A 16297-nucleotide genomic window follows, 5' to 3' on the forward strand; every position below is an offset into this window, starting at 1 on the left:
ACATTGTGTCCCGTGGTCCTTATAATGATAGCCCCAGTTTTCCATTTCCTTACTGGTTCACGTTTTAGGGACGTGACCAGACCATGAAAGCGCCTTTTTAAGATTTATTACAAAAACAAATAGTTTACATACGATAAAAGTCTAAGCGATATTACGTGCATTAGCCTGTTATCCTTCTGATGTGGATGTGCTTGTGTGTGATATAGGGGATTTTTGTATTGTTTGAATCAATCTATCCCGAGGGGGAAAAAATAATCCATCTTTGGATTACACAATACATAGAATACATGTGGCACTTTAAATTATTACAACCCGATGCCCGTTAGGTAAGAAATACTCTTTGTAATGGATCTTCATCCGTACGTCTCACGTCTTGGTCGGTGTATTATGACCCCGTACAACACGTAACGCAAACAAACCCTTATTCTACCCCTACACACTTAACGTTCGGGCGATACAGAAACGAAAACCAAACGCTTGCTGGTAGGTATTTCAAGGAGACTTCAGCACAGCACAGGTGGCAGGTGACACGCGAGGGCCCGCGCATCTCTTGACGCGTGTCAGTATTGGTGAGCAATATCGTTCCAGCGACAACTGGGACTCGGATGGGCGAAGAACGGGGTGGTTGCGATATTATTACTATCACCTGCTGCGGTGAAGGATGGGGTACTGATAATGGGCGGTACGTGTACTTTCCCTTAAAATGCTTTGCCCTGGAGCTTGCGATGGCCTAACGAGATTGTAGATCAGCAGTTTTCACTAGTGTTTTCGCGTTAGTACACATTCGGAAGCCGCCGGTGTAACAGTTCCAGCGTTGGAAAAGCGTGCGATGTGAATTTTGGTTCGAATGTTTTGAATTTTACTCGTTAAAAGTACGGTTAACAAGTGTTTTCACTGAAAATTAGCATGTAATGCATATGAAAAGTTTGAAGGGAGTTAGTTAATAAACATATGCAACGTTAGCTGTGATGTACTATCCTGAGTATAGCTGATCGTGTACATTATGTGGCGTATCGTGATCAGTAAAGATAAATGCGATAAGGTTTACCTAGTGACTATCAGTGAACTTTTAGAAGAATCTAATATTGATATATAATCTGTGATATCTGAGCAAGCTATTTTTAGGACGAAGATATCAAAAGCGTAAACCACACATATCTTGATCTAAATAGGTAAGTAAGGGGATGAAATCATTGTTAAAGCGTTGCAAAAAACTTTGATCCCTTTGGTGCTAGTCATATTCATACGATTACCTAACATCACGAAAATACCCACTTTGTCACTAGCGACAAACTAACGACACATCGCAGAACCTCGTAAGCCATTGATCCTGCTTGGTCATGAAGAAATCTTCGAGTGGGGTACCGGGACATCACACCCTCGGTGGGGTAATGTTGTAGTGACCCCCAGTTATCAACGATTAACTTGAACTTCTTCCAATGTGAGGATGGTTGAGTGATGTGCTTATCGAGCAAACTATCAGTGGTGGGATTAAAAATTCCCAGAAATCGAAGCATTTGTACAATCGGACAGCATAAGATCATCGTCTTGAGTAGCGAGAGAGACGAAGGAATAGTAAGTGTTTCTCGTACAGAAGGTGTGCGCTACGTCTTCAAGTACGTCAGCATGTTCGCATTCCCTTCCTGGACTTCCGGCAGCTGTTGTACTAAGCGTAGCATTTCTTCAATGAAATTCAATATCTGACGTCATCTTAACGTGGGCAAATATGGTACCACTGCTTGTGAAAAGACAAACGTTTCTAGTGTAGTCATAATGTATGCTTAATATTCAAACGTACCTTTACCTTGCCGTGTCTCCTATCTCCTCCCACATGTTTTTTCAAGACGAATCGGGCCAATTGGATGTACTTCAGCTTGATGGATGATGGCACTAATGAGGGGACTAAAAAAGAACAAAAAAATGAACGGTACGATAAAATGATACAGATACACGTGCAAAATGTCATGTGAAATCGTATGCGATCCAATCGAACTGTCGATGAACTTATAGCCGACGGAAAGGAAAGGAAACGGCAGGTGATGGTAGACACAATTGGCAGTGCTACTACTCCACAGCTCTACTTTCATTTCGTGTGGGTTTTATATGTTGTTTTTCCCGGTTGTTTTCTATCTACTCGCGGTAGAGATAGTTCGGTATTAAACATCTGTTCAACATCGGTTACAGTAAGTGGTAGGGTTCGAGGATTGTTTCTATTGCGCCATGTTTGATTAACACCCGATAAGGTGATACAGACCCAGGGGTTAGATATCCGGTAGCGAATGATTGAGAATATGTGCATATTTAATACGTGGAGCACGTCCCATGTTGTTTTGATGATTCAACTCACTATGTTCCGGTGTATCTGGTCCACCGAATACCTAACGTTGGAATAAAGTTGCTTTTGAACAAATCCTTGTGGTAGAAACTTGCATAAAAATACTTTTAATTTGCCACGATTTGGGATTTTGAGCGATAGCATCCGACATTGATTGCAGTGCATCGATAGCGCACTGTTAAAGATAAACATCGATCGATCTTTATCGTGTCGCCTTCGTACCTTGAAGAGATCCTAATCTACACACGACTGTACTCCAGGATCTTTCCGTTGTATGGAGTGTTTTTTTTACAATCTGATTTTCTTTAAAAAATGTACTATAACAATCGATCGATTGAAAAGATCATGTAGTCTATTGTAGTGAAATGAAGTCTCGCGCAGTAGGACTTTGTGGTAAACTAACTGCTAGTAGTTTCCCACGATGTAAATCTAATCCAACAGTGATGCATTTTATGATGGATGACTCACCTGTGCATATGCAAACATACTTGAGCAACTGGCTGAAGCTTAAACAGCGATCAATCGTTATCATTACCGATGGTCGTCTACACAGGAAATATTTCGCCCGTAGCGTCATTTCCTTCCACGCGGCATTGAAAGATCGGCTAGGTCCGATACTGTTTTCCTGCTCAGCGTTGCCCGACTCACCCACCCCATATGATAACACATCGGGAACCGATCGAGCAACGGAAAATACACGTCTGACCATTGTCTTCGCCACCCCCCACAAACCACCTACAACGGCAGAAGCAATTACACAAATTACAAAACTCTCTTCTATGTCATTTTTTTTCTAAATGCAGGACGGAATAGGCTCACTTTCGGTATTTTAAACTCACTGCAAACGAACCGTCGTCGGTCATTCGGTTGCCGTCAACCGAGTCGCACAGGACCCTCCCCATATCTGGTTGTGATTTGTGTGTCGATTCCGCCAACAAGAACCATGCTGCTGATCGATTGCTTCCGCCGGCCATCGCACGAGCTGCAGGCAAGGAAAAAGCAATCGTCCAAGGAGCTGGTGCAGATGCGCAAACTTTACCGCGATCCTGTGAAGGTACTGCTGCTCGGTGCGGGTGAATCAGGCAAAACCACCATCATCAAGCAGATGCGCATTCTGCACATACAGAACAGCTACAGTTTCGAGTGAGTGATCGCACTCGAATCGAGTGATCCTCGCCCATGTACGGTGTTGTAATGTATGAGTTACTGATGTACTTCATATTACGATTCGATTTACAGTGAACGGTTAGAGAAGCTGACGGACATTTACGAGAACATACACGAATCGATCTACGAGCTGGTGCGGCAGGTAATACTGCTCGAGCTGGAGTTTGATTCGGTCACCAATCAACGGTGTGCGGAATACATTCTACGAATGGGGCAACAGGCGCCCTGGAATCTCTCGACCGAGTACGTGCAGTGCGTCCGTCGGCTGTGGTCGGACACAGGTGTCAAACGGTGCTACAAACGCTCGAACGAGTTCCAACTGATCGAAAGTGCCAAGTAGTGAGTAATATTAACTGAACTGGCGCATTTTTAATGGCATGCTTAAATGGAAATGACTCACCTCTCGTTACCAGCTTTCTTGATCGCGTGGAAAAGATCTCAATGCCAGGATACATACCGACCAACAGTGACATACTGAATTGCCGCAAGACCACAACCGGCATACAGGAGATCCGCTTCAATGTGCGCATGCCCAGCTCACTCGGTGGCGGTATGCAGGAGTTTCGCATGTTTGATGTCGGTGGGCAGCGGCATCATCGCAGCAAATGGATGCAAGCATTCGAGGGCGTCCAAGCGGTCCTGTTTTTGATCTCTTGCGGTGGGTTCGATCAAACGTTGCGGGAAGATCCGAAGCAGAACCGGTTAGCGGAAGGGTTCGAGCTGTTCCGGGGCGTTTGGCACAATCGGTTTCTGGCCGAAACTGGCGTGATTGTGTTCATGAACAAACAGGATGTACTGGAACGGAAGCTGCTGGCGGGTAAATCGATACGAACGTACTTTCCCGACTATGATGATTATGTTGCGTTTGCGGATAAGGACCAGCTGTACGATGAGCTAACGCGCACGAGATCGTTTATCCGCTCGAAACTGGTGGTAAGTTAACAGCGATCCAGCTGTAGATTGTTCGCAACATCTAATTCGTATACTTTATCCACACAGGACATCACAAACGAACCACCGAGAAGAACATCTCATCTGGTAGGACGGAAACGCACTTGCTACTTCCATTTCACCATTGCCACCGACACGCAGAACGTGCGTACCGTTTTCAGCGATGTGCACAATATAATCCTGACGAAAAACCTTTCTAAAATGGATTTACTTTAGAGTAGTGAGATCTTTGAGGTTATGTTATGATTATTTATTGCGTGTCTTTGCCGGCTATAGTGTAGTAATGGATGTTTATTAGATAAACAAATATATCTCAGTTTTGTGATTTAAATTGTGCGCAATGTTGTTTGAAGAGTTTTATTGTAAACGGTTTTTTAAGGACGGAAAACTGCAGTAATTGACATTGTGACTGCCAAGCAGCTTGAACTTTGCAGCCCAAATACTTGTACACTGTATAACGAAACATTTAAATACTACAGCATCTTGTGCGGCTAATGTTTAACTAAAAGTAATTCATAAAAATATAAATTTAAATACATTCAAATTTATTGTACGAAGTGTCATGGAGCTTTTCCACGCAAATTTTAGTCCGAATCCACTGTGATAAAAATTGACAGCTGATAAATAAAACAAAACTCCCTTGCGTTAGAAAGAGAAAATGGAAAGAGCGCACGCTATGCTTGCGTCAGACGTTAGACGTTTCGTGTGGACTGAAGAAAGAGAGAAAGCAACTGTGCAAAAGGAGCAAGCGTTATCAACTGTCAGCTGGTGATTTTTCAGCTGTTAAAATTTTCAATTCGCTGCAAAAATTCAGTTCATGACAACTTTACGGGCGTTGTGCACATCGTACAGTGTTGGAAATAGTAATTATAAGTTAGCCGGTGTGCGGATAGTGTGATGTAAAAGGTGAAGCAAGGTAAAACTATCCATCCAAAACGTGTTAGAAAGTGTACTGTGGGCGTACGTGTGTGTAATCGCTTTCTCCAAAAAGAGAAAACGGTCCGGCTGGAATATGCTTTTCCTCATTCTAGTTGTACATTTTTTTTATACACACATACGTACGCACACTATTCGCGTAGTTTTTCTCTCTTTCCAACCAAAGCGTGCGGCGTGAAAGAGATGGTGTACGAACGCGCTGCAGTGCTAAAAGAGTGAGCAAGCAACAGCGTCCTATCGTGGTGTGTGATATCATGTGCCGGGCAAATGGATAATTGTGGATACAAAAAAACAACCGTTTTGGAAAACCGCTAGCCGAAAACCGAAATGAAAACTGTACTGCATTTTGGGCAAAGAACACGTACTTGCCCGGTGCAAAGAAAATAGATCGGCCTACAGGTGCGAGCGTCTGCAAAACGAGAAAATCACGTTTGCATAGCACATTTTTCTGTCGTCTACCGGCAAAGCCCTAGCCCTAACCCAATCTGACTGGCATAGGATGTGTTCGTTCTTACTACGGAAACGTGTGCTTAATATCGTGTACGCTAATAAGTTAAAACAATTTCTCAAATAAGTTTGTTGGCTAAAAAAATTGCACTGATTTAAAATGCATTTGCTGCACATCAGTTGCGTCCGGCACACGCGATGCTGTGCGTTGCCTGTGTGTTGGTGTGCCGGATTGGAATACTGACAAACGAGTCGGGTGGTGTGTGCATCGGTAAGAGCAAACAGACAGGCCAGGTGAACTGTGTGTGTGTGCACGTTAGCATATGATTATTAGTACAGCAATAAATGTTGCTAAATTACAGTGTTTTCCACCTCCTTTTCGGTATCGTGCGCTGGAAGTGTGTGCGTATGGACAAGTTGAATCATCACGCCACATATAGCTGTAACGCGCGTTATCATTCAACACGCACGCATACCAGCAGGCGGGAGAGCCCGTTGCGCGAAAGAGCAAGAAACATCGCCTGGCTCGAGAGCAACGAAAATCCTCCCTCGCTCTCTCACGCACACATACGACTCACGGGCCACCATGCGAACAGCGTTTGGCACATTCATTCATCGATGTTCTCCCTCTCCCGGCGGGTTTTCTGTGCGGCAGAGTTTTCACCAGAGCGCGCGGCTTGCTGCTGTGCAACGCGTACTCCGAATCGCTGGTTAAAACCGTGCGTTCGCGGTACAGACGGGTTCATTTAGCGTTCGGACAACCTAGCGTCGTTTTCGCACAAAAACACCGTGCTCCCCCTGGTGTGCGCTGTCTGGAGACACTTTCTGGTTCCGTTCCTTTCCGTTTTTCGTTACGTTGCTCACGAGCGCACATTTCTTGCCGCGTGTGATTGTGTGTGGGCGCGTGTATCGTGCTGTGTGTGTGCGTGTTTGTGTGCATGTGAAAACCACCGTGCAGGAAGGCTTGCTGCTGCTGCTGTGAGCCGGAAACGGTACGATGTTCCTAAGTTTCCGAAAAATACCAAACTACCGCTCCTCCACCAGACAGACAGACACGATGGTGCCCAAAAGAGATGGAAGGGAAAGCGAACCCGTGTGGGGCCATGTGTACTAAAGACAGAACTTACTCCTCTCAAACGAACAGAGTTGTGTGTGGAGCCATGAAATATTCCTTTGAAGAATTAAATTTAAAAAAAAAACTCCAACCGGAAGTTATCCAGCCACAAGGCGCCCCCTGTACTCCATCTTCGAGAGGACATGTGCACTTGCGAAACGTATATGAGTATGGTTGTGTGTGTGCAGTGTGTGTGAGCACGTGTATGTTTTATCAGTGACATAACAGGATAATTGTGTGTGCGGCGGAGATCGCTCACGGAACATGCATTGCACACACTACCGCCTTCCATATTTTCAGAGAGTGTGTGTGTGTGAGAGAGAGAGAGAGCAATGAAAATGTGGTGTTCCACCTTTAGTATCGTGTCCCTGTATTCCGATTGCCGTTTCCAGAAGCCGGCTGTTTCTCTTCTCTTCTACAGTGAGCCCCCAATGTATCCTTGGGTTGTCTTGTAGAGATGCTGTGCGAATGTTGTGTTCCTTCTGCACCCGTATCCTTCCATTCAAAAATTGCATTCTTTGACATTTTTGTTCTTTTCTTTATTTTTCTTGCTCTGAAGCGATTGCGAACGTGTGCTCTACCACTCTGAGAATATCGCTTCCTGGGTGTGTATGTGTGTATGTGATTGGTGGTCCCATCCCGGATGGGAAGAATCTGCCGGTAGAACTTTTCTTCCCGCAGGACAAATTATTGACCGCGAAGACATGCGATCGATAGCGTAAAATTGCGGGATGGGTTGTGTCTATTTGACAGTCTTTGGTTGGATGGCGGTTAGAAAATATGGCTCCTGAGATCCAAAGAGAATATCCACTGATTGGGAAATGCGAGAGGCATTCAAGAAATTTTGTACTTAAATATAAATTTCTTACTTACTTTTTTCTTACTTCTCATTAAATGGTGCGGTGTAACAGGAGGAAAGCGTTTACCCAGGCGTGTCACGAAACGGTTGTCGGTACAATCGATAGTGTTAAAACAACATATTTAAAGTAAATAAGTGCTTAGTTACGATACACCTCGCTGCCCGGGGGTACCGATGGTGGCATAATATTTATTGAAGATTTGAAGTGTATAAAAGTTCGCTCGTGAAAGGTGCGCATCCAGCCGGTTAATACACCCGTTGCGCTCCTGAATCGTCTGCTGTGAAGGTCGAACCAGAGGCAGCGCTGCCGGTTTACAGAAGAACTTCCGCCATCCGTCGTTGCAGTTGCGCATCCTTTCGCTTCGCGCTCACGTTCACCAAAGCCGCGCAACACACGCAATCATTACGGCCTCAAGATGAATGTCGAGATAACGCCAAACTACTCGTACATCTTCGACTTTGAGAATGAGTTCATCCACCAGGACACACGCGTCTGGATGGTGAAGAACTGGACGTACGTGTTTTACTACTGCGGCATCTATATGGCGGTAATATTTGGCGGCCAGTACTACATGCAAAATAGACCTAGGTAAGTAGCAGTAGTATAATAAGCCAACTACGGAGTAGTTCAATAAGCTCGAATACACTTACATCATCCAGTAGGTATGTGCCATGTACCTATTCGAATTAAATCATGTATGCGCTCAATGGGCTTTGTCTGAAGATTGACATTCGTGGGTAGAGAATTGACACGACAGGACCAGTCCAAAATCCCATCCGGACCAATGCCCCATAACAAGGACTGACTGTCCGGCTACGTGGTAAAATAAGTTAGTAAGCCAGAAATGGAAGGCATGACCTAGTAGGTCGTTACGCCAAGAAGAATACGCTTAAGTATTGTGCATGGTGTTGGCATCAGGTGTTCTTTCGGAGTGACCAGCGCCTGGAGGCTAACTAGAAAGAGACAAGATTTCCTCTTTTGGCACGGTGGTTAGGAGTTCATTTTTTTCCTGCATCAGATGACCGTTTGCAGACATCGAATGGCATTTTTGATATGAAAATCTCCTGGTTCCAAAGTCTATTGCCGAAGTCAAGCGTACTATAACAGTTAGATCTTGTGGAAGGTTGTTGCCTATAGTCTGTGAAAACTGTGCAGAAATAAGCACAACGTATTTCAGTGGGACACAGCACTCGCCAGAAGGAATGACAGCATACAATACAACAATTTGGTCCAAACCAAGCATCGGAACGCTCCCAGCTCCCGGTATTTAAAAATCCTATCGATTTTCCGTTCCGTTCCGTATGTGAATTCTCAACACAGGTAAGGGACACCACACCTGGAACCAGTTCAAGATGCTAATTTGCTAAATCTCTGAAAAAATGACCATGCAGTACGTGCGTATCTCCGCTGTGCACTGCGCGTCATATCATCTGCGGTCAATTCTTTTTTTTATAAGTTGCATATGGTGAAACCTCGATTAGAATTGACGATCCTCAATATTTGAAACAATGAAAATGACAACACCGTGGTATGGAAAGGCTTCTTCTTCTTGTATAACCCCTGCAATCGGTCCAAATGAGCTTTATAAATCGAGATTCGAACCTAAAGACGACTGCGTAACAATTCTTTAGGTAAACACATAAGGCTACCAAACTGAGACTCCTATACTATGTTTAAATCTCGTTCTGATGTTGGCAATGTTTGATAAACACACAAGAGAAACGTGTTCGAATTAAGCTTTTGAGAGCATGTCCTTTTACATTAGATGATCTCACTTTGGGTAGAACAATATCATTAGATGAGCTGTACTAAGTTGTACTAAGAACTAATGTCCAAATGATAAACTTATTGAACGCTTCAATACGATGAAAACCAAATCTCAGAATCGTAAAAAATGCCAGGATGTTTGGAAATTTGTCTTAAAAAGAAGAAAACTAAATGATTAAATGATGAATCTGTATTAATCATTTAGACACCATGTCTTTTGCGTTGATGCATCCCCGGTAAATCCATGGGAAAATAACCGTTAGTATTGGGTTGCGGTATATTCCCTGCGCAAACTGGCCCTCCCCTTTGGCGCAAGCGGTTTGTTATCTGCTTAAGCACACAAAGCACGTCTTGATGCCACCGACGAAGAGGCTGAACTGTCCTTGGCCTGTGTTCCGCTTGCCAAAGCCGTCCGCGTCTTGCAGGTGGTTGTCGGTGTGTTGGCGCTTTATTTACGGCAGCAAAGTGAATGGAGATCAGGTAACGCCTGTAAGGATTTATCATCCCGGAAAAAGAAGTAACTGTTGGAAGGGCAGTGAAGCACATGAATTGGTGTTATTATAGCGTGAAATTGAGCGTCAAAGTGAGATGAGTTGATGTTTAATGTTAAATTAAATGTTGTACAATTATTCAAAGTAGTCACGTGTCACCTGACTTCATATTTTATTTGTCAATTTAATGATATGAAGAACAAAACGATACAACACTCTCGAATGCTGTTAAAAGCAACGGTTCAGAACTGTAAACAAATTGGCTCCAGCACAGAAGACACTTTCCATTGGTCACAAAAGTGTGAAAAAAAGGAAATTGAGCGGCTTCGGAATATTCTAGAAATGATCAACAGATGCGGTTTAAGGTGTAATCTGTTTTTACCTTGACGCGCTACACACTGGAACATCCGTCGCCTCTCGAAACATCTTCGATGCGTCTAGCTCCACCTCTTTCGAGCAGAGGGGCTCGCCTTTACGGATGTACGGATAGATCGCGAGAGACCAACGTAGTCGTGTACGATCTTGAACTTCTTGTCTTTGTGTGACTCTTTCGCGAGAGAAGTTGTTTTTTGGGTTTTTATAATGCCTTCGGCCGGAGTTTTGTTGAGAGTTAATACAATAAAAATGGCTGATTGCTAATTGATCGTCATTGTTTAGCTCTGGTGGCTTAGAGGTGACTTGATCTGTGCTGCATCTTGATCTCCAATCTTTCTGCCACCCAGGGAAGAGGTTTACATTCGGCGTACAATTTAACTCGCCGATAACTTCCTTGCCAGATCGCTTGGCTAAGGCCACCACACACAACGCGCTCGCGAGTCCACCTTGACCAAAACCGCTTCAGATATATATATATATATTTTCATTTCCTTCTCTAACGTCCCCTCACACGCAAAGTACCTCGCGCCTTCTCTGGTCCCCGGTAGGGTACCATCACGCAACAAAACAATTGCCAGCAAGTCATGCAGCCCGCGAGAGCGTGATGTTGTTTGTTTTTCCGCGGCGCAGAACCGACCACTACACTCGACGAGCTGCTTTAGTGCCATGAACTTGGTAACCGCGTACGCGACTCGCACTCGCTCGCGTACTGGTTCTGGGCGTCCGTGCCGGTCATAACAACTTCACCCTTCGGGGGGGAGTTTTTTTTGTACTTATTTGTGAATTTGGACAAAATTTTTACCTTTTAGCCGCGCTGGGCATTGTGTTGTCTTTTCGCGATCATTCCGAACTCCGAATCCAACTTCAAACGATCGGTTATTTGCTATTGACGTCAGCATCATCAGCTCAGATCGATCGTTTCTTTTAGCGAAACCTCCATCCGCCTTGGGGCAGTTTTTCGTCGCGAACAAAAAAAAAATCGCCAGCAATGACAAACGGCGCTAAAAAGAATGCGTGCTCTCGGTTGCGTCCGTGAACCTGCGCTGTTTCTGTGCGGCTTAACCAATGCATGTAGAGAGAAGTCATTATACGCAACCGGAGGTGCTGATGGACGCACCTGCAATTTTGTTGTTTGTGTTGAAGTCCTCTGCCACTTTTCTTTCCTGGTACGAAAATCGGAAGTGCAAATGTTTGTCCAGTGAGGGGAGGGGGGATGGGGGGGGGGGGGGGGGTAGTTCGATTTTTTTGTCCCATTCTTGAAGGTTCTACTCTTCAAATCACCACGTGGTCCATCACAATGCGTCCTCGAAGAGTGAATCTCATGTGATCGACGTTGAATGCACGGCTATTGAAACAGCTGCGATCGTGCGAATTCGTACCGATCGCGTAATACTGCCTATTGTTCGGTGTGTGTGTGATGCGACGCAAGCAAAACGTATTTAATTCGAAAAAATGGAGTCGTTTTATGTATGAAAAATGAAATACTAAAAATGAAATAATTATCATTCGTTTCGATGAAACACTTTGGGAGAGGTGCTGGGGAGTTTGCAGTCATCCAGAAAACAACTTTACAATGTACACATCGCACGCCGTTTTGCAATGGTCGATGACGTCATGTTCGGGAGACGGCACTGGGAGGCACTTCTGGGAGGAAGTTACTAATCACGCCGATGATGACAACATGGTGACGGGTTGTTCGTGCATGTGTGTAGATATTTTGGTCGGATTTCCAGCAAAACGTAACGATCCTACATTTTGCATTGGGGAAGAGCGCGAGCGTGCCTATCTACAGTAAGTTAAAACAGGGCATGTGCTGTGATTAAGTGCTCGCGCGATTATTTCACTGCTATTAGCTTAGGCTTTCAGTTTCACTAACTTTAAACCATCTATAGACGCTAATCGTTGCACAGTTAATAGGAAATTGTTTGAGATGTTATGAATTAGTTGGACGTTGAATGTCGATAGCCGGAAGCTATTAAATGCATGTATTTAATGCACTGAATGGTAAATTTACTTGATTTCTTTCTTCATTAACAATGAATTTGGCGACATTTCCTAAATTTACTTGATATGTTACAGCACGAATTGAAGAATAGTACAGTAAGACACCTATTTAACCTAAAGCTAGTTAGATGTGCATATTCTTATCGGACACACTGTACGCGTTAGTCGCTGGACGCGGTATGCTTTGCGATACGTATCAGAATTTTACACCTTCTTGGGCGACTTCGGGAGGAATCGCTTCCCACCTGTGATATTATTAATCATCATCGATCGATGATTGATTACGAGCGGACATAAATCATGCAGTGGATTATTATTTTATCACACCGTTGTGGCAGCTCAACAATTACGCTTTTCAATCGTACGATTGTTCCGAAGGAGGATAATGGAAGTAGCTGGGTTTCGTTTGGTTTTCCTTAGAGTTACTTAGAATTATGCGCCCAGGAAAGGAAGTTGTTAAGACTTTCTGAGTGATTAATAGGCTGGAAAAAAAGGAACTCGCTTGCCTGGCAATAATTGTCATCTTGCAGACTAATCTCATCCATCAAAGCTCGTTACCACCTTACTCCCAGGGCATCTTCTAATCACTGGTACACAGTACATCAGCCCTTTGTCCGCACTGAGACTCCTCGAAGAGACATTCCAAATGCCCGATCACTTTATCACCAGCGTCGAGATCTTCATCGTGAGCAGTAAATTTTGCTCCCGCTGCCGTGCGTCGGGACGAAAAGGTTTCGGTATTTGGCAGTCGCTTTTTGCATAATTGAATCATTTCGTCCACTCTGCGCTTCAAATGTTGTTCGAATGCCCGGGACCGACTTCCGAATGCTCATCCCCGGAACCTCCCCGTCCGGAACTAATAAAGTGATCTAACCTGGTGCTGCTGCTGCCCGGTCCCCTCGTGCTCAGCTGTTCCATGCCGGAGCTTGGTTGTTTCTCGCTGGCGTTAGTCGCTACCGGGGCGAGTAGGACATAACCATTTGCTTAATCGTCCCCGTCAACCCCTCGGTTCGTTGGGGGAGGTTTGAAATGGGGTTTGTTTTTTTTTGTTTAAGGGATAATGAAGAGTAAGAGACAGTGTGTGTTTGTGTGTGGCCAATTGCTGGATGAGATGATTGCGAACTACACGCCGGCGTATAATGGCCAACGAACGGTGTAACAGTCGGGAGGTGGAATAGTGACGACACCGGCACTACTTCCAGTTCCTATTCTCCGCGTGTTTGATGTCGTCGGTCGGACGGGAGCTACTGCATTGTCGGTGGGATGTTGGACGAGATTATTAACATATCTCAACACACACGTTGACATCGCTTCGAGCGGTGTTGGTGTGAAGTTTACGGGCGGCCAGTAGTTTTTGTGCGGTACGGTTCTGCAAGCGAGATGTGGAGGGGACATCGTGTTCCGTTTGATGTTGGAGATGATAATTTTGTTGCGCATGATTTCATTTGGCAAAAAGGCACAACGGTGTGGTAGTTGCGAAAGAAGAGCGCCTTCGGTGGACTAGCGCTTTCATCTTATTAAAGCGCCCGCGATGTGACAGATTGCCCGTGCAGTCGGACATAGCAAATTGGCATGGGCATGATCCACCACATCGTGTACGTGGAAAGGGATTCTTTTACCGTTGGTGGGCTCCGTTATGATGTGATGTTAAATTACAAAATGTTTGTAATTGATTCTCTTGGACTTTGGAGTACGAAACGCTACTAGCAACATAAAATCCTTGTAAAGCCTCATATCCGCCATTCATTATGAAGCAATCCTTACTTACCTTCGCTTACCCTGCTCAACGGCATCACAAACAAAAAAGCCTGTATAGATAGACGGTTGCTTCTGTTTTCTTTTTCTCACTTCCGGTAAGTTTATGCATATGAGCAGCTCCAACGCCAACCCTGCACGAGGACACGCAAGGAAAAAAAAATAGAAGCAAAACCTTCCCCCAAAAAGAGAGCTACAGGTTGGAATGGTGGTGGGTTGTGTGAATGCGTTAAGCTATCAACCTTTCAAAGGTTGGCTGATTCATTGGTGCGTGTGTGTTTGTGTGTGGCCCCCTACAGTGGGGTTTTGGCGAGACGTATCATTAAACCGGTGACTAAGCACACGACAGCCGCGGGCCACTATGTATGGGCTATTGGCACGGAAAAAGGGTTAGTTAGGTCGCATAAATTGCTCCGATAATTGATATGATCGTCTGGGAAGGATAATAGGACACAGGTGGTGTGCAGGTGGCAGGGGCAGATATGAGGTGGGTTTCGGTATCCTTTGGCAGGGAGTTTGTTTATCAACAGACCAACCAAGTTCGTAGTTCTAGGTAAATCATTTGCTATGGGCAAACTATACAGCACATCCTTTATGGGAATCCTTAAAATTATAACCGAGACCGGTAATAAAATGGCTATCGAGAAGGGTACATTTGCATCTGTAGGTAATTATTGTGGATCGGCATTTAGATTACCACTGCTTACTAAATTCCAACAGTTTTGATTTATTTTTCTGCGTTTTAAGAGGTTTGTTATAAACCAATTTACTTATTTTAGTATCAATTTATTGCTTGAAGTTCATAAGTATCGGTTCAATAAATACCTCTTTTCGCTTTGCTTCCATGTTGTCCTAAAATTAAACGTTACAGTGAGAGTTACTCTTGAATTGTCAAAAATTCTGTTCTGGTGTGTGAATAAACTTGTCCTATTCGGGTTAAACTACATTAGCTCATTTACATTTTTCATTTCTTTTTACTTACTGCGAACTCCTAGAAGATGTTTTGATTCTGTATTTGGAGGATTATCCGTATCGATTGGCGGTTTTTCTAACAGAATAATGACAAACTTCATGCCAACCACTTGCTGTTTGGGTTGTAACTCTATCGAGAATCTTTGGAGAATAATGGCATCATTTGTCATTTGTCAGTCCTTTGCGTCAGCAGCCTACAGGATTTCAAGGCGTACATGAGGGAATGTTGAGAGCAAATTGGCTCACAAACAATCAAAAACTTTGTTACTTCAATGCTAAAGCAAATCTTTCGAGATATTAAAACCAAAAGCGGAGCTAACAAATACTAAAAAGAACTATAATTTTAAGACGGTTTGACTTATTTATATTCAGGTCACTGTGCATATTAAGGCAACGGATTCGATACTCTTAATAATGGCATTGTACTAGACCTAGATTTAAGCTTAAAATAAGACTTCTTCTTCCTCTTCTTTATCGGCAGAACAACCTCAAGAGGTCTAAAGAGTAGACTTGCCGTTTCTGGCTTTCTGTGACTTTATTTACCCGTAACTGGGGCCACCCCAAAATAAGACTAGTGAAACCATTATATGGCGGACCAGTAATAGATCCTTATGTAATAGGTGCACCAACAGAGTTACAATGCATGCGAATACTGTAACCAATTTTCTCGTTAAGTGCACGTGTTTATCAACGCTAAAACCACGTGGCAGGAGCATGATTGATAAAACCGCATCCGATTAACATTGTTGCCCCGAAGTAGAACATCCATTCGCCGTGTATTTAAAACTCGTGCGTTGGTGTACCTCAGCCATTGATTAGTTAATTTGATGGACGTGCTGACGGCCGTACTCGTGATCACACGTGAAGATAAAAGTGTCCCAGTTTTCAACGTTGGTGGCTAATTCACGGTCCGCAAGTACAACCGTGTATTATTGATCCTAGTGTTACTCTTTTTTTTAAAGGAATTTAATAGAACGTTCCCGCTGTAAAGCCGGCAGAAAACGGGAACACTCGCTGTTCACCGGTAGCCGGTGGCGACAGTTTGCCGGCCGCAACTACAAGGATAAAAAGGCTGTTGATTGTGCTGTCCCGGAGCTTTCCTACGGGAGGGAAATTCCCTGCC

The 16297-nt window shown here is 44.1% G+C and overlaps 2 protein-coding genes across 2 annotated transcripts in view; both read left to right on the forward strand.

Annotated features, from left to right (window-relative positions):
* The first annotated feature begins 3278 nt into the window (after nt 1–3278).
* On the forward strand, nt 3279–4669 carry LOC128714101 (guanine nucleotide-binding protein G(f) subunit alpha). The gene is made up of 4 exons (XM_053808976.1): nt 3279–3478; nt 3575–3841; nt 3916–4435; nt 4502–4669. The coding sequence occupies exons 1-4, from the start codon at nt 3279–3281 to the stop codon at nt 4667–4669; spliced, it is 1155 nt and encodes a 384-aa protein (XP_053664951.1).
* Nucleotides 4670–8225: 3556 nt separating this feature from the next.
* The window catches only part of LOC128716357 (elongation of very long chain fatty acids protein 6), a 32230-nt gene continuing 24158 nt past the window's right edge, over nt 8226–16297 (forward strand). Inside the window, exon 1 of the mRNA XM_053811277.1 lies at nt 8226–8398. Coding sequence (XP_053667252.1) covers nt 8226–8398 — 173 coding nt within the window. The remainder of the gene's footprint in view (nt 8399–16297) is intronic.

This window comes from Anopheles marshallii, chromosome 3, assembly GCF_943734725.1.
Source record: "Anopheles marshallii chromosome 3, idAnoMarsDA_429_01, whole genome shotgun sequence".
Classification (NCBI taxonomy): Eukaryota; Metazoa; Arthropoda; class Insecta; order Diptera; family Culicidae; genus Anopheles; species Anopheles marshallii.

Coding starts and splice junctions, on each gene's coding strand:
- LOC128714101 (XM_053808976.1), top strand. CDS start 3,279: ATGCTGCTGATCGATTGCTTCCGCCGGCCATCGCACGAGCTGCAGGCA. Junction 3,842..3,915: donor CTGATCGAAAGTGCCAAGTA/GTGAGTAATATT, acceptor TCTCGTTACCAG/CTTTCTTGATCGCGTGGAAA. Junction 4,436..4,501: donor TTATCCGCTCGAAACTGGTG/GTAAGTTAACAG, acceptor TTATCCACACAG/GACATCACAAACGAACCACC.